This window comes from Mustela nivalis (assembly GCF_964662115.1).
Source record: "Mustela nivalis genome assembly, chromosome: 2".
Taxonomy (NCBI): domain Eukaryota; kingdom Metazoa; phylum Chordata; class Mammalia; order Carnivora; family Mustelidae; genus Mustela; species Mustela nivalis.
Genome location: NC_139021.1, coordinates 41,448,089 through 41,472,127, shown reverse-complemented (window position 1 = coordinate 41,472,127; position 24,039 = coordinate 41,448,089). Strand labels below are relative to the sequence as shown.

General features: G+C 37.7%; 1 protein-coding gene and 1 long non-coding RNA gene across 3 annotated transcripts in view; one reads left to right on the top strand and one right to left on the bottom strand.

Moving 5' to 3' along the window:
* Positions 1 to 24,039, top strand: part of TMEM67 (transmembrane protein 67) — a 70,619-nt gene that overhangs the window by 7,792 nt on the left and 38,788 nt on the right. Inside the window, exons 2-7 of one of the 2 annotated variants that reach the window (XM_082722884.1) lie at positions 5,314 to 5,911; positions 7,535 to 7,623; positions 9,660 to 9,753; positions 17,349 to 17,448; positions 19,173 to 19,242; positions 19,338 to 19,412. In XM_082722884.1, coding sequence (XP_082579010.1) covers positions 5,686 to 5,911; positions 7,535 to 7,623; positions 9,660 to 9,753; positions 17,349 to 17,448; positions 19,173 to 19,242; positions 19,338 to 19,412 — 654 coding nt within the window. In that variant the 5' untranslated portion in view covers positions 5,314 to 5,685. Of the gene's footprint in view, positions 1 to 5,313; positions 6,047 to 7,534; positions 7,624 to 9,659; positions 9,754 to 17,348; positions 17,449 to 19,172; positions 19,243 to 19,337; positions 19,413 to 24,039 lie in introns of those variants that run through there. The other variant, XM_082722885.1, reaches the window with a different exon arrangement.
* LOC309860607 overlaps positions 18,712 to 24,039 on the bottom strand; it is a 58,185-nt gene continuing 52,857 nt past the window's right edge. Inside the window, exon 3 of the long non-coding RNA XR_014309489.1 lies at positions 18,712 to 19,477. This is a non-coding gene — a long non-coding RNA (uncharacterized lncRNA). The remainder of the gene's footprint in view (positions 19,478 to 24,039) is intronic.

The following is a 24,039-nucleotide window of genomic DNA, read 5'->3' as shown; positions in this document are numbered from 1 at the left end:
AATACCATATGATCTCACTCAGGTGGAATCTATTTTTTAAAAAATGACAAACCCCTCTCCCCCAAACATAGAACAGATTGGTGGTTTGCCAAGGTGTGTGTGGGGGGATATAGAGTGGGTGAAATGGGTGAAGAGAGTCAAAAAGTATAAACTTCCAGCTATAGAAAAGTCACAGAGATGTAATATACAGCATGGTAACTATAGTTAATAATACTGTATTGCATATTTGAAAGTTGCTTAGAGTAGATCTTAAAAGTTCTCCTTACAAGAAAAAAATTTTGTGACTATATGGTGATGGATGTTAACTAGACTTACTGTTATGATCATTTCTCAATACATACAAATACTGAATTATATTATACACCTACAACTAATATAATGTTATATGTCAATTATACCTAAACAAAAAAATAAAATAATAATGCCTAACACTGAAAAATTAAGGTCTCAAATAGGTAATTGCAGTGATTCATAAGGGAGAAGGTAGCATTTTAAGGTGATAGTGATGTAGAGGTTAAGAAAAGTGAATTCAAGGGGTATTTGGGCAATTAATTCAAGGAATATTAGTAGATTAAAAAAAAAACAACAAGAAGAAGTCTAGACTGAAATGGGAAGATGAAGAAAAGCATCGAAAGTGACTTTTAGATTTTTGGTCTGTATTTCAGGTAGGATGATGGTGCCATTAACTGAGATATAAAAAACTGGAAGAAGACAATGTTGGAGTTGGGGGAGTGATGAAGTTCGTAGGTTGTTTTGGAGACCTTGAATTAAAAATACTTCATTCCAGAGTGGAAATTCTGTTCAGAGCTCAGAAAAGATCCTTGGATATATATAAATACATAAATCATCTCCCAAAACTGGTCAATGATGTCACAGATATGGTTGACATCATCCACAGGGAAAACAAAGTTTGAGAAGAGAAAAAAAGTCTAGGACTGAGCCTTTGGGGAATCACCATATAATATTTAGGTGAAGGAAGTTGAGCCAACAAAGGGCAAAGAGCAGGAATAACCAGAAAGTTTATTCTAGGAATAACCTGGAGAAAAGCTGCCTGTTCCATCATGGAAGCCAAGTTCAGTGTAGAATATATTGAATGTAATGCAGCAGTTCTAGTATGGACTAGAGTAACACCAAGAGTCTGAAGACTGGGAAAGAGAGCGGGGCTTAGCACACAAAGTGCCCTGATTTTAAGATCATGATTGCACTAATTCCCCTTTCTGACCACAACCTCCATTTCTGCACTTTGCATTTTTTCCCATCACATTATTTGTAATATTTTAATTAATTAATCCCCCTCATTGACTTACTTGCCTTTCCCCTTTCTTTATTCATGCCAAAGAAAGCACAGCCAGGGATTCAAGAGCAGCAGTAAAGAATCAGTGGGCTCTGGTATCAAATTACCTGAGTTAGAATCAAGATCCGAGCATGACCTTAGGAAGACATATATTGTTTTCTAAGTCTTGGTTTTCTTGTCTGTAAAGTAGAAGTGATTATAATGGTCCAATTTTGTTAAATGAGATATTACAGCGCCTGACACATGAAAACAAGCAATTAATATCAATTGTTTAAATTATTATATGGGCCCAACTCCCACAAACAGATAATTCCTATAACTTTATTTTTTAAAAAATTTTCATCCATTTATTTGAGAGAGAGAGAGAGAGAGATTGAGGGAGAGAGAGAATGAGCAGGGGTGGGGAGGGCAGAGGGAGAGGGAGAAGCGACTCCCTGTTGGGCAGGGAGCCCACGGTGGGACTTGATCCCAGAACCCTGGGATCATGACCTGAGCCAAAGGCAGACACTCAACCAACTGAGCTACCCAGGCACCCCAATTCCCATAACTTAAATTTCTACCTATATTTTTTTCTATATTCAGTCAGAAGATTTTATCTGTTCCCAGACATTTCTATCTTCCTATAATGTCACAATCCACCTAGCCATCTAGTCAGAAACTGAGTGATCCTTATTTTTGTTTCTTCTGTTTCTTTGTCCAAGTCATAACATTCTCATGATTCTTCCTCTGAAACAGCTCTTCCATTCATCCTCTCTTGCCTCTCCCTCCACCATTGCTTTAATTTTTAATGTAGGTAAGGCATGGTGCAGCACCTATCTCATTATAGGTGTTCAATAAGCATTTGCTATCCCCTTTGAACTCATCCTCTCATGGATTTTGTAAGCTGACATTAAACCATGTTATCCTAGTTTCATCCATTTCTGTGGATAATTCTCTCACATTTTAGCTGAGTGATACTGGGTATGTCCTTAAACCTGGTAAATGCACTGTCTATTCATAGGGTTGTTAAAAAGATTCAAATAATGCATATAAGAAGTTTAGCACTATACATGACACAGAGAAAACATTTGCTTTCATGTTTTAAAAGAACCAGTGGAGGGATGCCTGGGTGGCTCAGTTGGTTAAGCAGCTGCCTTTGGCTCAGGTCATGATCCCAGCGTCCTGGGATCGAGTCCCACATCGGGCTCCTTGCTCAGCGGGGAGCCTGCTTCTCCCTCTGCCTCTGCCTGCCATTCTGTATGCCTGTGCTCGCTCTCTCTCCCTCTCTCTGACAAATAAATAAAATCTTAAAAAAAAAAAAAAAAAAGAACCAGTGGAAATATCTCTGGTTCAGCTCAGCTCGTCTTCTTCCTGTCTTAAATCTAAATGTTGGTATCTGGTTTGAGGGAAACACACTCAACTAATAGGAAAAGCCAAGGAAACTGCAGTGATGACTAACTGACATTATTGAAGGAAGACCACGGACCACCTATCTCCAGACTTCTCATGTTTGTTTTTGTTTAAACCATTTAAAACTGGCTTAAACTATGTGATCTATTTACTTGCAGCAAAAATATCTCTAATGATACAGTCCCAATATATGTTTACAGTTTTAGCTAACATTCTTTCTGCTATCCTTGTATAAGTAGTTTATACAGTTGAACCCACAGTATCCACAGTTATGACAAACCTAACTGTATTTTGAATCTTTTCACTACAACTAAGGTCTTTATTTAGCTCTTTGGAGCAGGTTTTTTTTTTTTTTTAAGATTTTATTTATTTGACACAGAGAGAGCAAGAAAGAGAGATATGCAGAGAACAAGCACAAGTAGGGGGAACAGCAGGCTGGGAAGAAGCATGCTCCCTTCTGAGCAAGGAACCAGATGTGAAGCTCTATCCCAGGACTCTGGGATCATGACCTGAGCCGAAGGCAGCTGTTTAACCAACTGAGCCACCCAGGCGCCGCACTTTGGAGCAGTTTTGTTAGGTGTAATGCCCACAGGTCTTAGACAATCACAGTTCCAGTGTCCCTGGTATACAATGTCAGTATCATATTATTAACTAAAGGCAATAGGTTTGTCCTACATGTAGAATGCCAACATTTTTCTCTATTCCACAAAGAACCCACTTAATAAACTGAAAACTTAACAGGCTGTGGAGTTGACTAGATGGAAATAAATTCTAGTTCCACCACTTCCTAAAATGCTTTCTTTTTTTTCCCCTTAAGATTTAATTTATTTGTTTATTTGAGAAATGAGAGCAAGTGAGCAAGAGAGGGGGAAGGTCAGAGGGAGAAGCAGACACCCCCCCCACACACACACCACCTCTGAGCAGGGAGCCTGATGCGGGACTTCATCCCAGGACTCCAGGACCATGACCTGAGCTGAAGGCAGTCGCTCAACCAACTGAGCCACCCAGGTGCCCAGAATGTTACTTTCTTGATCTTCAATTTCTTTCGTTGTTGTTGTTGTTCTTCTTCTTCTTCTTTTTTCTTAAAGGATACAAAAAGGGATAGTATTCCCTCAAAGGGTTATTATGAAGAATTAAGATTAATGCTGCCAAGAACTTAATATAGTGCACAGTGTGGGACACAAGGAAAACCATCATGAATGGAAGCTCTTTTATTGCTTTAATTACATAGGAGGCAATGAGTAAATATTGTCCCAATCCCTTCCACAGAACAGTATGCACTTAATTAAAGAAGACTAGAATTAAAAATCATCCATACAAAGCTTTTGTAGATTAATCTCAACTATTCTGACCATACCGTTTCTGAGTCTGCATTAACATTTGTATAGTCACATGTTTTTAAAAAATCTTATTCAGATAAGTGATTTTTCACTATCAACTAGACACTCCAACAATGCATAATTACCCCAAAACGCTTTTTAGAATTCATCTTTAAGGAAGAGTTTTCAGAACATATTTTTCCTGTGTCCTCTACCATTGATATTAGTGACTGGGTTAATGCTGGTCTATTGGGGACAGCCACATGAGAAATACTAGTCCTGATGGGGGTTAATGGTTAAAGTTATCTAACTTTACTTAGATGTATTTTCAACAAGCATTAAGAATTGTGTATGTAGGGCGCCTGGGTGGCTCAGTGGGTTAAGCCGCTGCCTTCCGCTCAGGTCATGATCTCAGGGTCCTGGGATCAAGTCCCGCATCGGGCTCTCTGCTCAGCAGGGAGCCTGCTTCCCTCTCTCTCTCTCTGCCTGCCTCTCTGTCTACTTGTGATTTCTCTCTGTCAAATAAATAAATAAAATCTTTTAAAAAAATAAGAATTGTGTACGTATGCATTTTCCTTAGTAGTGACAAATCATTTTTACTGCAAAAACATTGAGAAAGCCACATTTGTTTCAAGCTACTACTGATGACTAAGGGGTTAAAAATTATGCTGGGTGATTGTATTGGGAGAGTGGAGGGTGTGAAAACAAAATAAACAAAATGCAACAGAAACAGACATGAGATTTAAACATTAAGACGTAAAATTTTCTTATATAATCTGTAAACTGGCTCTAAAGGTAATTCTAAAATATTTTTGTGGTAACAGCCTCCAAAGGTACTTGCTTTGAAAGGCAACATTCATGTATGCATAAATTAGGTTAAAAATTAGATTCCTTCTTTATTGACAAAAAACAATCTCATTATATATGCATGATTTTCTTGATCCAAAACAAAGAAACTAGAAACCCAAAGAACAGTCTGCCAGGAATGATCTTGTTTTTTAAAGCCAGTCTAGCATTGCATATTTCAAATCAGTGGGTTTTTCCCTACTTTTCTGACAAACGTGTTTTGACAAATACACTGTTGTAATGTCTTCATGCGAAAATGGCTTGGTCTGAGTAAATTCTCATATAAACATCATTCAACAGCGAAATGAAACAACTCAACTCTTAATTTGTGTAATAAACTCAGACACTGCCTTTGCTGTGGTATTCTGTTTACCGACCTCCTAAACTGACAGCGCATCACGGCAATGGGTTTGAAACACATTTTTATTTTTTATTTTTTATGTTATTTTATTTTATTTTTTACAGACAGAGATCACAAGCAGGCAGAGAGGCAGGCAGAGAGAGAAGAGCTGAGCAGAGAGCCCGATGGGGGGCTCGATCCCAGCACCCTGGGATCATGACCTGAGCCGAAGGCAGAGGCTTTAACCCACTGAGCTACCCAGGCGCCGGAAACACATTTTTAAAAGCCAGTTGCGGCCCGCCAGCCTACAGGATTAGCTTGCCTCTGTAACCCATCCTTTCAGACCCGCCGGCTTCCCGCGGCTTTGCTCACCTAGCAACCAGGCAGCAACTTCAGACACTTCCGGATCCCCAGACGGAGTTGTCCAATCGGCTCTACAGATTCGCCGCAGCGGCTGATGGGACGCCACAGACTGCGCGGCCGCGGGCGTCTGCACCATGGTGACGGGCAGCGGTGGGCCCGGGGTAGCCATGGCGGCTTGGTCTGTCTCATCCGCGGCTGCTGCGCATGTATTCCTTCTGCTGGTCTTCCCGCGAGTCTCACACGCCCAGACCTTCTCCTTCCCATTCCTGCAGCCAGAGTCCTGCGGCCACAACCAGTACTTCGATATCTCCGCGCTGTCCTGTGTCCCGTGCGGAGCCAACCAGAGGCGGGATGCCCGAGGTGAGACCGTTCAGGGTGGGCCCGAGCCAGAGCTCGAATGCTCCGCCTTGTTGCTGCCCTCAGTCCCTGGCGTGTCTCTGAAACACCTTTTTCCGCCTGCGGGAAGAAATTTTCAGGAAACTTAACCGCCAAAGCGTGAGGGATGGGTTTCCTTGGAGGATTGCAGCTTGCACCCAGTTGAGGTTGGGGAGCCCAGAGTAAGCTACGCCGTGAGCCAGCGCCAGTAATGAATTTCTCCGCGTCCGTCCCCCGCTTCTCATCAGAGGGGTCTTTCGGGAGGCATCTGGAAAGTCGCCTACCAGAGACAGAAAAGAAATAGAGAATTAGCGAAGTATAAAGGAGGAGGTCACAGGACGGGTCGGGGAGGGAACGCAAAGGAGCGCCTATAAGCTTTGTTAACTCTTTATTTTGCTTTTCTAATCCTAGAGACCTAGAGCTATAAGGGACCTTACTCAGGATCAGGTCCAGTCTCCTCATTTTACGGATAAGGAAACTGAAGCCCAGCTGATGTTGTAATATCTTATTTGTCACCTAAATTGTGGATCGGAAGAACTTTTGTCTCCTTGCCCTCAGTTTCTACCCGTGTATTTTCCCACTATATCGTGTGTCCTTAATATAGATTTCCTTAGGACTTATACCTTTTATTATCGAATATTACTAATTGCCCTTGAAGTCTCTTTAGATTAAGCTTATTTCTTTTTTCTTGATACTTCCACCATTTGGTCTTAGTTCTCCTCACTGAAACTGCTCAGAATAAGACTTTTTCCATATTCTAAAGTCTAGGATGTTTTTCAGTCTTGATTTGGTCACCCATGGTGTTAACTTTTTGCCATCTTTAAACTTGATATGTCCTCATTTAAGTCATTACATAAGACTGGTCAGGCTCCCCAGGTGAGGAAATATGAATGAGAAAACGTTTCACAGAGTCTTAAAGTGTAAGGTGGTAGCTTCGTACTTACGAACCCAAATATCCTATGCATTCTACCACATAGATTCCTATGGGATCGGTTTCCACTTGATGTATCCTTAGAGAATGCTGACCTTACCTATCCAGCAAGTTGAATAACGGTTATAAAGTCTACTGTCTGTTTAGAGAAAAATAGCCATTTATTTGAATCAGGATGATTTCACTAATTAAGTTTTGTTTTGGTAAAGTAAATTTGAGATCATTTAATATATGTGTATGGTTGGATGAAATAGAACTGTAAAATTTCCCATAGCAGTTAGTGAATAGTTTGATTATTAAAATTAAAGTTCAGTACTTTAATAATTGAGTTCTGCTTGCAGTTAAAGTGGTAGGAAACAAAATACCTACTGTGTGCCATACACATTCTAAGCGCTTTCCATATAATAACTAATTTAATACTCATACCAAACGTATGAGGTAAGTACTGTTATCGTTCCCATTTTGCCAAAGCGGAAATCTAGGCACAGAGTTCAGTAACTTGTTGAAGATCACACAGCTAAATAGCAGAATTAAGATTAGAACCCACATAGTATGTTTCTGGATTTGCTCTTAACAGCTATACTGCTTTCTAAGATCTTAAGAATATTGAAAGTTTACCTATTTGGAGTTTTATTATTTTTATTTACCAAGGTCAAAACTGGCTCTTTTCTTTTTAGGAACTTCATGTATGTGCCTACCAGGATTTCAGATGATCTCTAATAATGGAGGACCTGATTTTATTTGTAAAAAGTGCCCAGAAAACATGGTATCAAATATTTACTTTAAAATAATTTTACTGTAAAAGGTAGTAAATTGAGTGTCTTTATTTTTTTTTAAATATTTTATTCATTTTAGAGCACAAGTTGGGTGAGGGGAGAGGGAGAGAGAATCCTTGAGCAGACTCTCTGCTGAGTGCAGGGCCCCATGCAAGGGCTCAATCCCAGGACCCTGAGATCATGACCTGAGTGGAAATCAAGAGCCACCTGCTTAACCACCTGAGCCACCCAGGCACCCCTTAACTGTCTTTATTTTTTAAGCTATGTTTTAATGCCATCCTCTAATATATTCCCCAACTTTAAAATTATTTAAATTATTTTTATTTTTACTAGAGTAAATTTTGGGCAATCAGTGAAATTTTATGCAAACTTGGAAAAAACAAATGTATTGCTTTGGTTTTTAAAATCTGAAATTAAAAATGCAAAGCTGTGAAATTTGTCTTTATATTTTCTCACAGAGTGACTTTTTTTTTTTTTTAATAGATGAATGATACATATAAAGAGCAAGTTGGGATGTGTGTATATTTTGACTGGTACAGATTGAGTTCTGTCTTGGACCTGTTGTGTCAGCAGTCTTATAACAATTCATGTTCATAACGATACCTAAGGTGTAATAAGTTCATGAAATGCCAGTTGCATCATTAAATAGGTTAAATAATATCTGTTGCTGTCTTGTTAGTCATTATATCATAATTTTTGGAAAATGAGTGAATTAGTTACTATATATAATGATTTTTAATTAATGCAAATACATTTTGCAATCATTTTCAAAAATTAGGAGTCTTTGGATCATCTGGTGGCTCAGTCGTTTAAGTATCTGCCTTCAACTCAGGTCATGATTCCAGGGTCCTAGACTGAGCTCCACATCAGGTTTCGGCTCAGTGGGAAGCCTGCTTCTCCTCCTCCCTCTGCTTGCTGCTCCCCCTGCTTATGCTCACTCACTGTCTGTGTCAAATAAATACAATGTTTAAAAAAAAATAATTAGGAGTTTTATGAGGCAGTTATTTTGTAGTAATGTTTCTTCTCATCTGGATTAAAAAAATGAAATCTGGCAATTTAATAATTTAAAATACTATTAAATTAATTACTATTAAGTTGATAGTTTAATTTACCAGTTGTCCTGATTTTATGGCTAATTTGATTTAACTTATAAGTTTGATTACCACTTAATACTTATTTTATGTTTTTGGAAATAGTGACCATTGCTGAATTATCAATCATAAAAAGCTCCTAATATGAAATGGGTACAAAGCAAATTTATTCTTCAGTGAAATTACAAAATAATCATAATTTTTAAATAGTCCTCTCTAAATGTACTGCCAAATTTAGGAGCATTTCTTGATATATCCAGTCTTTTCAACCAAAATTAAAAATAATTTCTTATTGTTTTGTTATTACCATTTGTTCTTTTTGGTTACATCCATATTTGGTTTTGCCCCAGGTTAGGAAAAGCCATGTAGCCCAATTTTGAATGATACCATATTTTATCAAAAACCTTTATTAATACAAACAATAGATAATTTATAATTTAACTTTATAATTATAATTTAACTTTAACAACTTTATTTACATATTATTTGTATACCATAAAATTCAACCATTTTGAATCATAGTTTGATTTTGAAAAACTAATGTATTTGAATTATAAAAATTAGAATATGTTAGAAAAGGTAAAACCAAACAATTAATTGGCTATCTGTTGATTAAATCCTTTTGAATTTTGTTGTGTTTTACTTTTATAAATTGAAAAACTGAATGACAGTATTACTTTGAAAGTAAGGACTCATTTGAACTGAAAATCATGAAGAAGAAAGCAGTGTTGCCCAGAGTTAACAGTAGTCAGTACATAGTGATCATATGTAACTTAATTTTAGAATGTAAGCACTGTTTGGCTGTCCAGGAAATTTTTATGTAACTCTTATGTGTGCATGATTTATTAGAATATTGGCTACAAATTATATACTATTGTGGCTTTTTGGAATTACATCACTGATCAAGGAGAAATTTTACTTTTGTTTTAATTTAGAAAGGTATTACTGAAGATGGCTGGAATTGCATTTCTTGCCCTGGCGGTTTAACTGCAGAAGGAAAATGCCACTGTCCCACTGGCCATATTTTAGGTAAGAAGTAAATTCTTTATGAAAAAGTAGTAATGAATCTTCACTTAGCTGGTTTGAAAAGGGCATTAATTGAAATAGCTAGGTGAACAGTATTTTTTTTAATTGTCTAAAATTTAATGATGTTTAAGACAATAGTAGCCATTGAGAAGAGAATAAAAAGCCCTCCCTAATTTAAAAAAATAAATTCTCAGGACACTTGGCTGGCTCAGTCAGTTAAGTGTCTGCCTTCAGCTCAGGTCATGTTCCCTGGGGTTCTGAGATCAAGTTCTGCATCAGGCTCCTTGCTCACTGGGGAATCTGTTTCTTCCTCTGCCTGCCTGCTTCTCCTGCTTGTGTGCGCTCTCTCTCTCTCTTTCTCTGACAAGTAAATAAATAAAATCTTTTAAAAAAATTAAAAAATATTCTTTTTAATATATGATTAGATTGATACTTCCTTAAAATAACATGATAAAGTATATATGTTTCAATTCAGAAGCCAACATGATGCTTAATAGGGACAAATGATAAGCATTTCTATTAATGTCAGGACCCAGATAAAGATGTAAACTGTACACTTAGGTAAGTGAAAGAAATAGATGATAGGGTAATTAAAAAGGAGGTAAAAATCATTAAAAATTAATTTTTAATGATTTGATTATATGTTTAGAAAACCCAAGGGAATTACTAAAAATCACTATAAATAATAAAGGTTTTATTTATTTTTTTTTAAAGATTTTATTTATTTATTTGACAGAGAGATCACAAGTAGGCAGAGAGGCAGGCAGAGAGAGAGGGAAGCAGACTCCCTGCGGGGCAGAGAGCCTGATGTGGGGCTCGATCCCAGGATCCTGGGATCACATGACCTGAGCCGAAGGCAGAGGCTTAGCCCTCTGAGCCACTGAGGCACCCCATAAAGGTTTTAGATACAAATTTATTTTCCAAAAATTAGCAGCTGTCTTCTTTCTAAACAACAATTCTTTAAAATGTATGAAAGAGGAAAAAATCTCATCTACAGTAGCAACAAAAAGAAAAAAAATGCCAAGGCATAAATTTTAGAAGAAATGTATAAGATTAATCAATTGAAGAAATCTTAGAATGCTCCTGCAGGATACAAAAGTAGGCTTTAGTAAGTGAAATACGTAGGGTGTTCTTGAAGGGGAAAATTAAATATTATAAAGATGTCAGCTCTCCCAATACTAGTCTATTTATTTGATGGAACCCTGGTAAATTCTACTAGGATATTGTTTGTCTGTTTTAGAGACTACACAATTAACTCTAAAATTTATCTGGAAAAAATATGAAAAACCAAGAATATTATGAAAAAGGAGAGAGGAAACAACCCTATCAGGTATTATGCACATTTTATAGCCACTGTAATAACATGTATGGCTGGCATATAGATTACACATACTAATGGGTGGAACTTAAAGTAGAGAATCAAAATAGACCGAGTCTCAGTTGGAATGTGATATGTGATAAAAGTGGCATTTCTTGTCAGTGGAGAAAAGACTGATTAGTAGATGGTGTTGGGGAAACTTGGAAAATACTTAGTTGGGTTTCAAACTTATTTCTTAAAGAAACATAAATTTCAGGCCAGTCAAATATTTAAATACTAAATATGATTCTATAATAGATCATGAAAGGGGAGCCTGGGTGGCTCAGTCGTTAAGCATCTGCCTTTGGCTCAGGTTATGATCCCAGGGTTCTGGGATTGAGCCCGCATCAGGCTCCTGGCTCTGTGAGAAGCCTGCTTCTCCCACTCCCCCAATTTGTGTTCCCTCTCTCACTCTCTTCTGTCTGTCTCTGTCAAATAAATACAACCTTAAAAAAAAAAATCATAAAAAACAGGAAAAATTTTTTTAGCCTTGGGATGGAATAGCCCTAAGAATAAGGAGAAACCCAGAACCTATAGAAGAAAATAATTGGCAAATTTGACTAAATACAAATTCTAAAATATCATGTAGAAAAATAATAAAGAACATAAGGAAAAAACCTACAAACTAGAGAAAAATTTATAATGCATACAATTAATAGAGGTCTAAGTTCTACAATATATATATAAAAAACTTCTATAATAATATATGAACAAGAGGAAAAGCTAAATTTAAACAATGGCCAAAAATCATGAATAGACTGAATTCACAAACAAAAAAAACATTAAACAAGAGAAACAAGTTCAACATTGCTCAGAGAATAATATTAAAATTTTATTTATTTTTTTTCTTTTTCTTTTTTTTTTTTAAAGATTTTATTTATTTGTCAGAGAGAGAGAGAGAGCGCAAGCACAGGCAGAGAGAGTGGCAGGCAGAGTCAGAGGGAGAAACAGGCTCCCTGCGGAGCAAGGAGCCCGATGTGGGACTCGATCCCAGGACGCTGGGATCATGACCTGAGCCGAAGGCAGCTGCTTAACCAACTGAGCCACCCAGGCGTCCCTAAAATTTTATTTTTAACCTACCAGATTTTATTATCAACTTTTTTTTTTTTTAAAGACTTTATTTACTTACTGGACAGAGAGAGACACAGCGAGAGAGGGAACACAAGCAGAGGTGGTAAGAGAGGGAGAAAGCAGGCTTCCTGCCTAGCAGGGGGCCTAATGCAGGGTTTGATCCCAGGACCCTGGGATCATGTCCTGAGCCCAAGGCAGATGATTCGCCACTGAGCCACCCAGGCACCCCTCAACATCTTTTTTAAAGATTTTTTTAATATGACAGAGGGAGAGAAAGAGAGTGTGTGAGAGAGCACAAGTAAGGAAAGCAGCAGAGAGAGAAGAAGCAGCAGCTTTCCTGCTGAGCAGGGAGCCTGATGCAGGGCTCCATCCCAGTACCCAGGATCATGACCTGAGCCAAAGGCAGATATGTCATTGACTGAGCCACCAAGGAGCCCCTATTATCAACCTTTTGAACTTTGATAGTGTTTGCAAGGATACAAGGTGGTAGTTATTCATATATTACTGGGGAATTATAAATTGGTGCACTCTCTGTGGAGAGCAACTTGACTGTATTTATCCAATGCAGATCTTCACCCAGGTAGGCTTTATCTAGGAATTTCCTTTTCTAATGCAGGAAGATACATGTCCGAAGAATTATATGCATGGCTTCTTATTGCAACTTTCATCCTAAGACAAAATAGCATACACGATGTCAAAATCTGTTAAGAAGATGTTAGTCAGATAAACTGTCATACGTCCATGCAGGCATGTAGGATGCAGAAAAATATGGATTATTATATAGAAAAATAATGCAGTTCTTCAAGTATTGCTAAAGAAACAAATCCAAGATACATTAAAAATGAAAAAAAGCATAGAAAAGTTTCTATGTATTCACTCACAAACGTTTATTTGAGTACTTGCTGTTTATTGGTACTGTTTTCTGTATTTGGTGAGCTACCATTTATGCTTTCTAAAAATTACAAATTCATATGTGCTATGCATACCCTATTTCTGGAGGAATTTACAAGGAACTGATAACAGTCTTGCCTCCAGGGTAGAGAATTGGGTATCTGGGGGAAAAGGGTAGGAAAGAGACTTCATTTTCAAATTCTTCTGTGCCTTTTATTTTTTATTTTTATATTATTTATTCAAAAATAATTTTTTTAAAGATTTTATTTATTTATTTGAGAGAGAGAAATTACAAGTACACTGAGAGGGAGGCAGAGAGAGAGAGAGAGAGAAGGAAGCAGGCTCCCTGCTGAGCAGAGAGCCCGATGCGGGACTCGATCCCAGGACCCTGAGATCATGACCTGAGCCGAAGGCAGCGGCTTAACCCACTGAGCCACCCAGGCGCCCCTATTCAAAAATAATTTGTAAAAGAAATAAAAACCCAGGCCATCAATTTATTTAAAATCTAGTTAGAAGACAGGATATGCATATGGAAAAATAATTTGCAGAGCAAGATAGCAGCAACAAAATATTTTTATAGGAGTACATATATTAAATCATGAAATGAACATTCTAGACAATAAATGTAAGGAAGAACTCACTTCAGCCAGGGTTGTCTGCGAAAGTGGGCATGAGGAGGCAGTATAATAGTGAGACCTTGAAGAATTAATGATATTTCAAAAGATAGCAAGAAAGAAAACATTTTGGGCAGGAGGAAGAGTACGAACAAGAGCAATGTTATAAATACAAACATATTGTTATATATATGAACATATTGTTACAAATATAAACATCCAGATTGAATATGAAGGGATTATGGAAATGACAGTTTGCTGAATTTAAAGGTGCATTGGTCCAGATTGTGGAAGGCCTTGAATGGTAGGGTGTTCTGTAGGCAGAGGGGTTTTGTTGAGCTCCTACTAGGTGCTGGCCATTGTCCAGGGGGATGAAGGGTAAAGCAGTGAAGGAAAGACTGAACAGGAATGCAGTCCCTGTCCTCGTGAAGCTGATATTTAAAGAGTGGGGACCAGAAATAGAGCTGTGAAGAGGCTGTTGGGGTGCTGTAGACAGGTGGTGACAAGGACCTAAACCAGAGTTAGAACATGTTGTACTCAAAGGAGTAGATCCCAGAAATATTAAAAGGATGATAATAACTTAGATGAGTGAAGGAATATGGGGATGAGGAAAAAGGAAGTAAAAAATAATCCTTGGAATTTCTAAGTGGGGATGAAGCCGATGATGTTCACAGATTCAAATACAGTGTGGAAGTCAGAATGGAATGAGTTCTGAAATGACTTTTGACAGTCAGAGATCACTGATGTAGAAGCTTCAGTTTTAATGAGTTTCTGAGAATGGAGTCTAGATGCCAGGGAGGCCAGATGGTGGCTCTGACACCTAGAAACCCCTTAGAGTTGAGTGACCGCCATGAAACCAGTATTTCACTATTTTAGAAGTTATATTACATACTTAAAATTTTCCATGGTGTGAGCTCCTTAGAGCCATCTTGAACTTTTTCTGTTAATTTGTTCTGTGGATTTGTAAGAGGCGCTGAGGGGGAGAGGAAGAATAGAAAGAGGGTGCATCTTACTTCTTACACAACTTCTTTCAACTCTTCCCATTTCTGACATAAGAAGAAAATGCTCAGATAACCAGGTAAATAATTTTTAAAAAATAATTAATGCAGACAGTACATGTCATTAAAAATATCAAATAATTCATGAGGCTATAAGATGAGAAATGAAAGTCCATTCTCCCTACCTATTCCATTTCCCAAAAATTACCCTAGATAATCAATTATTTTTTTCTCTATCCTTTCCAAGTTTCTTAATGTATTGCAAATATTTTGGAGTGTTTATTTGCAGTGTATTTTGGAGAGAGTACCATAAGAGCACATGTAGATTTATTGCTTAAAATGTCATTTATTTTTCAACTTTAAAATTTTACTCTTTGAAATGAAAGTAAGGTATGTATATGGCTAGAAATTTAAATGGTATAGAAAAATAGTAAAACTAAGTGCTTTCCCTTCTTCCCTCACTCTCACTCCTATTCCTCTAATGTAGTCATTATTAAGTTTTGTGTTCTTACAAGAAAGCTTTTTTCTTTTTTTTTTAAGATTTTATTTATTTATCAGAGAGAGAGAGAGAGAGTGAGCACAGGCAGACAGAATGGCAGGCAGAGGCAGAGGGAGAAGCAGGCTCCCTGCCGAGCAAGGAGCCTGATGTGGGACTCAATCCCAGGACACTGGGATCATGACCTGAGCCGAAGGCAGCTGCTTAACCAACTGAGCCACCCAGGCATCCCCCAAGAATGTTTTTAGTACTTATATGTCTCTATACAGTCCTGAAAATATTTATATGTTGTCATACTTATTTATAAATATTTGTTGACAAAATTAAAATAAATGTTAATAAATTTTTGAAACTTCATTTAACAAAAGGGCAGTTAAGCTAAAAGGCCATAGCTAGCCCCAGTTCAGTACGAGTAGACTTTTGTCATCATGTAAGAAAATAGGTCTCTATGAAATCAGACTTTCATCTCCAATTTTAAGTTCTTCAAATTAAAAAAATGTTTATTGAGCACTAACTGCTAGGTGCTGGGATACAGCAATGAATCAAACTTAGGTTCTAGTGGCAAGTGGAAGACAATAAGCAAATGAATAGTGTATGCCAGGGGTGGTAAGTGCTATGAAGACAAATAAGGCAGGGCAAGAGAGAGAGAGCAAGTGTTATTTTACATGTATGATCATGGAAGATCTCTTTGGAAAGGTGACATCTGAGCAAAGATTTGAAGGAAATGAGGGACAAAGCCATGTAGATGACCAGGGGACTCAGGCTAGCAAGTATGAAGATCCTGAGATGGGAAAGTGTTCAAGGAGCAGCAAATACCCCAGTGTGGCTGAAGCAAACAAGGGTGTGGAAAGAAGCGGATGATTCTGGAAAGTTGGGGTGATTGTGTGCTGATCATGTAAGGCCTTTTAGGCTGTGATAGTGACCTTAGAAATTACCCCAAGTAAGATGGAAGAGTATTGGAAGGTTTTGAGGGGATTGAAATGATCACACTTAGTATTGAAAAGCCTCATTCTAGCTCCTGCCTGGTGAATAGAACCAGGGCTCCAATTAGGAAGCTGTCATTAAAGTCCAGGTGATAGATGATAGCCCTTGGCCTGGGGTAGAGTTGTGAAAGTAGAGAGAATAATTCCGTTTCTGGATATAATTTGAAAAAAAGAGCTAATAAGATTTGCACATCTATTTTTTTAAATTTTAATTTTATTGTTTTTAACATGCAGTGTGAAAAGAAATAAGGAGACTCTAAGGACTGGGGCCTGAGTAAACGGTCCAATAGAATTGCCATTTAAGCCTGGGATGACTATAGAAGAAATAAGTCATTTACCTTTACTTTGTTTAAAATCATTTTTACCACTTTGTGAAAACTGAAAGTGTTATGGATAAAACATTATTGATAGCATTATGATTTGGACTAATGATCTTTGACTCATTTTCCCAATGCTGGTTCTCTGTTAATTCCCTTAGCCCCGAAGTAATTGTTGATCATTTTGATGTGTGTGCACATACATGTTTGTATGTCTGTTTCCTTCTAGAACCTTTTTTTCCTGTTTTTAAAATATACATTATAGCCACAAGAAATATAACTGGCATTTTTATATAAATGTTTCATACCAAAAATATTGTTCTACAGCATATTTTTTTCAGTTATCAGTATGATCTATATACCATCATTTTGCTATTGTAAATGTTTAGGTTTTCCAACAAGTAACACTTTAGTAAATGTCCTTATGCACATGGACAAGTGTTTCTGTAGGTTTGATGTCTAAAAATGAAATTGTAGTGTTGAAGGTTATATGAATTTAAAATTTTAATAGGTACTACCAAAAACCCTGAAGTTGTAGAGACATTTCAGCTGTCTGTGAAACTACTACTTGTTTCTGCATACCCACTGTAATAGAAACATGCAGGTAAGAAGTAAAAAACAAACAAAACAAAACTAGAGAAAAAAATACTAATTTATTATTATGATTTTGAAAATTCGTTTTTGTGTTTCTTTATGTGGGAATGAGGAAGTCTTCACTTTTCTATACTTTGTTTTGGTGGTGTTTAACATGCCTCTTCTGCAGATCAGGTATTTTGAGAATTATTAGAACAATAATTACTAGTGGGCTTTACAAAGTATGTAGAAACTTATTTGCTGACTTTGAGTTACAATTTTGTTTCTAAATCTTTAGTGGAAAGAGCTGTTAATGGAACGTTGTTGTCTCAAGCAACTTGTAAGCTCTGTGATGAAAATGAAAACTCTTTTACAGTGGCAAATGCTTTAGGAAACAGGTAAGCCATGTGCTGGGTGCTGACTTTTTAAATATCATCTTACACTTATATGGAATCTGTACCTTTTAAAAATACTTCCTATGATACCACTTTCCTCACAATAACTCAAAGAAGGATGGAAATAGACATTGACACATAAAGAAGGTGAAGCCTAGAGAACGAAACTGATTAGAGGTCAAGGCTTGGCTCAGTCTCTTATCGGTTGTTTGACCTTGGCAAACTTAGTAAGTCAGTCCTCCTGTCTTTAGAATGGAGATAAACCACCCACTTCATAGGCTTTTATCACAGCTCAGAAATCGATATGGGAATTTTTAGCATAGTGTTTTAGAGTAAACGCTCAGTAAAAGGTAGCTGTTTTTGTTTGTTATTATGTAATTTGTACATAATCTATTATATATATATATATATATATATATATATATATATATATATATGGCATTTAAGTATTAACTTCTGTTTATAGCATACTAGCTATGTGCCTGGAACTGTGCTTTGTAATAAAGTTATATAAAGAATATATTACTAAGTAAATGATAATTATAGTAACCCAAGAACCCTGATTTATAGCCCTATTCTCTATCACATCCTGTTTCCCCTTCATACATGCATACCACATACACAAACACACACCCCTGTCTCTCTCTAATTCAGACATAATATCCCTATTTTAACCTCTTCAAATTTTTTTTTTTAAGATTTTTTTTATTTATTTATTTGACAGAGAGAAATTACAAGTACACTGAGAGGCAGGCAGAGAGAGAGAGAAGGAAGCAGGCTCCCTGCTGAGCAGAGAGCCCGATGCGGGACTCGATCCCAGGACCCTGAGATCATGACCTGAGCCGAAGGCAGCAGCTTAACCCACTGAGCCACCCAGGCGCCCCACCTCTTCAAATTTTTGTTGAGAGAGCTACATGATGTCTTCCCTCTAAGCATAGTTTTCTCTTCAGTTTCCAAGATTAAAATAGAAAATAGTTGAGTAGCTTCTGCTGGGGATACTTAGTGTTGGATCACTACTTATCTTAGGCTGATATGGGCTGTGGTGTCCAAATATTGACTACTTGGCTGATGCCCAAGCCTTCCCTTCCAGTACCAACTCAAGCCTAGATCTGTGCCATGCCCCATTCCCTCCTTCCTGCTCTGTCTTACAAGTAGTGAGTACAACAAACCATTCAGTGTCCCCACTACTCTGGTGGATCCTCTTCCTCCCTGTATATCATACATTAATGAAAAATATATTTTCCTAAAATAAATAAGGGTAATGAATGGACTTTGAAAGTGTTTATTGTAGGTTTGGTGAAGGAGTAGATACACATATCTTTTTTACCTTATGTTTCCTTTTTTGCGTTGTGACAGACAAAATAAGGAAATTAGATTTGATATAACTACATATGAAAACAGATTGGGTTTCATTTGTATGAGTTTTTTGGGCTCTTAATTGAGTGACTTAACCATCTTATTCAATATTATTTATGCCACTTGATATAGTTTCAAAAGAATGCTCTCCTATTATTGGTTAATTTTACTTATTTATTTATACCTTGCTTTGAAATAGAAGGAATGGTAATAAAATTAATCAAATCAATTTAATATTTTTATTTATTACAAGTTATTACTTAGCTGAATGAATCTATTCTAATTCAGCATTTAAAAGAAGACAAGTGTTTGATGAAATTAGGTCTAGCATAATTCATTGACATTTAAAAATTTTTTTGTTATGTTGACAGATGTGTCCGATGCGAACCAACATTCATCAATACCAGCAGGTCCTGTACCTGTTCAGCACCGAACATTTTAGTAAGGCTAATCAAATTAATAAGGCATATATTTTAAAATTAAGTTGGTAATACCCTTCCATAAACTATTTTCTTATTTATTTTTTATTTATGAAGACAGGGGGATTATGTTTCAGCAACACAGGGAATTTTCCTTCACGTGTAATTTCATCTGCCCGTTATGGAGATCTTGTGAGTATGTTGTAGTTTTTTTGTTCCATCCTTGTTGCGTACTTCCTTTGCTCATTATTCTGGGACTAAAATGAGAAACAGTTCTGATTAAGTCACTTTAAAACAGAAATTATCAATCTGAGAAACATTAACAACTCAGCGTTATTATTTTAAGTACCGTTCCTCTCTTCTCTACCTTGGCTCATCCTTTTTTGGTGATCTCCAAATGTGTAAGCTGGAAAGTTCTTTTATAGATCCTATAAAGATGCAGCAGTATTTATTAAGAGCACCAGAGACTCTTGGCTTGAACCCTGGATTTGCCAGTCATTAATTATGTATCCTTGGACTTAATATTTCTAAACTTCAGTTTTATGGTCTGTACATTGGGTATATTAATCAGACTTACCTCATAGTACCTATACATGGTAATCACTGGAGAAATGAGGGTTATTCGTATCTGGCCAGGTTCTTTATTTTGTAGTCGAGAGCATGGAGGCCTAGGGTTAGAGCCTTTGCAACAGTTGCTTGTCTATGTCTGCTTTGTAAAATGGGAAGAAAGTGAATGAACTTGAACTGTGGAGATCATGAATCCAAGGGAATAGGAATTAGATGACTAACTAGAAGTTAGTTAATGAGCACTGAAAATACCAAGTATGCCAGCAGAGCTGGGGGTGGACAGGCTAGGATCTGGTTGCTCAAATCATTCTTAGATCAGTGGGAGTGGTTAGGAGGAATTGGAGGACAACCATGATGAAGGTAGAATCTGGGCTCTTGAAAAATAAAGCAAAACTTCCACTTCTCCAGTATTGTCTTATTGGTGTGATAGGCAAGTACCAAATATTTGCAAAACAACAAAATAAACTAAGATAGGGGTATAGATACAGAGCTCTGAGATCACCCCAAAATTAGCTCCTTAGCAATAAGATAGATATCTTCTGGAGTGTTCTTCCCCAGTCTCAGGTTATAGTGACCTTTAGTATATCATTGTCAAAACTTGTAGACCTTTATTTTTATTTTTTTTTCTTTTTTCCCTTTTTAAAATAATTCTGTTCAAAAGTGCCAATAAATTTCCTTTTCCTCTTTGGTATCAGATCAGTCATACAGAGCTCCCCTCTCTTTCAGTCTCTTGATCTGGAACATGTCTTTAGTCTTTTCCTGCCTTACATGAACTCAACAGCTTTGAAGGTTATAGGCCTTATAGTCTATGTGATGACCCTTGGCTGGGTCCATCTAGTTTTTCCTCATAATCAGGACGTGGTTGGCAGGAAACCATAAAAAAAGTCTTGCTTTTCTCAGTGCATTGTACCATAACAGAAGGCATGCAGCATTCATATGTCCTTTCCCTGGTGATGTTAACTTTGATCACCTGCTGTCAAGCTGCCATGTCTGCTCTAAGGGTACCATTTTTCCTTTTATAATTGATTAGTATTTTGTGAGGAGAATTTTCAAGATTATGCTTTGTCTTCACCAACCATTAACAATAAGTAACAGGGGGGAGGAGTCAAGATGGCGGAGAAGTAGCAGGCCGAGACTACTTCAGCTAGCCAGAGATCAGCTAGATAGCTTATCTAAAGATTGCAAACACCTGCAAATCCATCAGCAGATCGAAGAGAAGAAGAACAGCAATTCTGGAAACAGAAAAACAACCACTTTCTGAAAGGTAGGACCGGCGGAGAAGTGAATCCAAAGCGACGGGAAGATAGACCCTGGGGGGAGGGGCCGGCTCCCGGCAAGCTGCGGAGCAACCGCGCACAAAATCAGGACTTTTAAAAGTCTGTTCCGCTGAGGGACATTACTCCAGAGGCTACCCGGGGCAAAGCCCACACGGGGTCAGCGTGGCCTCAGGTCCCGCAGGGTCACAGAAGGATCGGGGGTGTCTGAGTGTCGCAGAGCTTGCGGGTATTGGAACGGGAAAGCCGGCTACAGAGACAGAGCCGACAGTAAGCTCGCTCGGGGTGACCTTGAACCGGTCGCAGGCTCGGTGAGCTCGGAGCGCGGCCGGAGGTCAGGCAGAGGGGAGTAACTGAGCACGGTTCTTTGAGCGCGCACTGAGGAGTGCGGCCCTGGGCTCTCGGCTCCTCCGGGCCGGAGACCAGGAGGCCGCCATTTGTATTCCCGTCCTCCGGAACTCTACGGAAAGCGCTCAGGGAACAAAAGCTCCTGAAAGCAAACCCAAGCGGATTACTCACCCCGGGCCTGGGTAAAAGCGGTGCAATTCCGCCTGGGGCAAAGACACTTGAGAATCACTACAACAGGCCCCTCCCCCAGAAGATCAACAAGAAATCCAGCCGAGACCAAGTTCACCTACCAAAGAGTGCGGTTTCAATACCAAGGAGAGCAGCAGAATTCTAGAGGAGGAGAAAGCAAAGCACGGAACTCATGGCTTTTTCCCTGTGATTTTTTTTAGTCTTGCGGTTAATTTAATTTTTTTCTTTTTCTTTTTCTTTTTTTTTTTTTTTTTTTGCCTTCGGGTAAATTTTTTTTTTTTTTAAACTGGTACCTTTTTCTTTTTTAACGATTTTTTACTAGTTTATCTAATATATATATTTTTTCTTTTTTATATTTTTCTTAGGTGTTTTCTTTTTTTTTTTAAATTCTTTTCTTTTTTTTTTTTTTCTCTTTTTTCTTTTTTTTTATTTCTTCCTTTTTGAACCCCTTTTTATCCCCTTTATCCCCCCTCACGATTTTGGATCTCTTCTAATTTGGTTAAAGCATATTTTCCTGGGGTTGTTGCCACCCTTTTAGTATTTTACTTGCCCCTTCATATACTCTTATCTGGACAAAATGACAAGACGGAAAAATTCAACACAAAAAAAAGAACAAGAGGCAGTACCGAAGGCTAGGGACCTAATCAATACAGACATTGGTAATATGTCAGATCTAGAGTTCAGAATGACAATTCTCAAGGTTCTAGCCGGGCTCGAAAAAGGCATGGAAGATATTAGAGAAACCCTCTCGAGAGATATAAAAGCCCTTTCTGGGGAAATAAAAGAACTAAAATCTAACCAAGTTGAAATAAAAAAAGCTATTAATGAGGTGCAATCAAAAATGGAGGCTCTCACTGCTAGGATAAATGAGGCAGAAGAAAGAATTAGTGATATAGAAGACCAAATGACAGAGAATAAAGAAGCTGAGCAAAAGAGGGACAAACAGCTACTGGACCACGAGGGGAGAATTCGAGAGATAAGTGACACCATAAGACGAAACAACATTAGAATAATTGGGATTCCAGAAGAAGAAGAAAGAGAGAGGGGAGGAGAAAGTATACTAGAGAGAATTATTGGGGAGAATTTCCCCAATATGGCAAAGGGAACGAGCATCAAAATTCAGGAGGTTCAGAGAACGCCCCTCAAAATCAATAAGAATAGGCCCACACCCCGTCACCTAATAGTAAAATTTACAAGTCTCAGTGACAAAGAGAAAATCCTGAAAGCAGCCTGGGAAAAGAAGTCTGTAACATACAATGGTAAAAATATTAGATTGGCAGCTGACTTATCCACAGAGACCGGGCAGGCCAGAAAGAGCTGGCATGATATTTTCAGAGCACTAAATGAGAAAAACATGCAGCCCAGAATACTATATCCAGCTAGGCTATCATTGAAAATAGAAGGAGAGATTAAAAGCTTCCAGGACAAACAACAACTGAAAGAATTTTCAAACACCAAACCAGCTCTACAGGAAATCTTGAAAGGGGTCCTCTAAGCAAAGAGAGATCCTACAAGTGGTAGATCAGAAAGGAACAGAGACCATATACAGTAACAGCCACCTTACAGGCAATACAATGGCCCTAAATTCATATCTCTCAATAGTTACCCTGAATGTTAATGGGCTAAATGCCCCTGTCAAAAGACACAGGGTATCAGAATGGATAAAAAAAACAAAACCCATCTATATGTTGCCTCCAAGAAACACATTTTAAGCCCGAAGACACCTCCAGACTTAAAGTGAGGGGGTGGAAAAGAATTTACCATGCTAATGGACATCAGAAGAAAGCAGGAGTGGCAATCCTTATATCAGATCAATTAGATTTTAAGCCAAAGACTATAATAAGAGATGAGGAAGGACACTATATCATACTCAAAGGGTCTGTCCAACAAGAAGATTTAACAATTTTAAATATCTATGCCCCCAACGTGAGAGCAGCCAACTATATAAACCAATTAATAACAAAATCAAAGAAACACATCAACAATAATACAATAATAGTAGGGGACTTTAACACTCCCCTCACTGAAATGGACAGATCATCCAAGCAAAAGATCAGCAAGGAAATAAAGGCCTTAAACGACACACTGGACCAGATGGACATCACAGATATATTCAGAACATTTCATCCCAAAGCAACAGAATACACATTCTTCTCTAGTGCACATGGGACATTCTCCAGAATAGATCACATCCTCGGTCCTAAATCAGGACTCAACCGGTATCAAAAGATTGGGATCATTCCCTGCATATTTTCAGACCACAATGCTCTAAAGCTAGAACTCAACCACAAAAGGAAGTTTGAAAAGAACCAAAATACATGGAGACTAAACAGCATCCTTCTAAAGAATGAATGGGTCAACCGGGAAATTAAAGAAGAATTGGAAAAAAATCATGGAAACAAATGATAATGAAAATACAACGGTTCAAAATCTGTGGGACA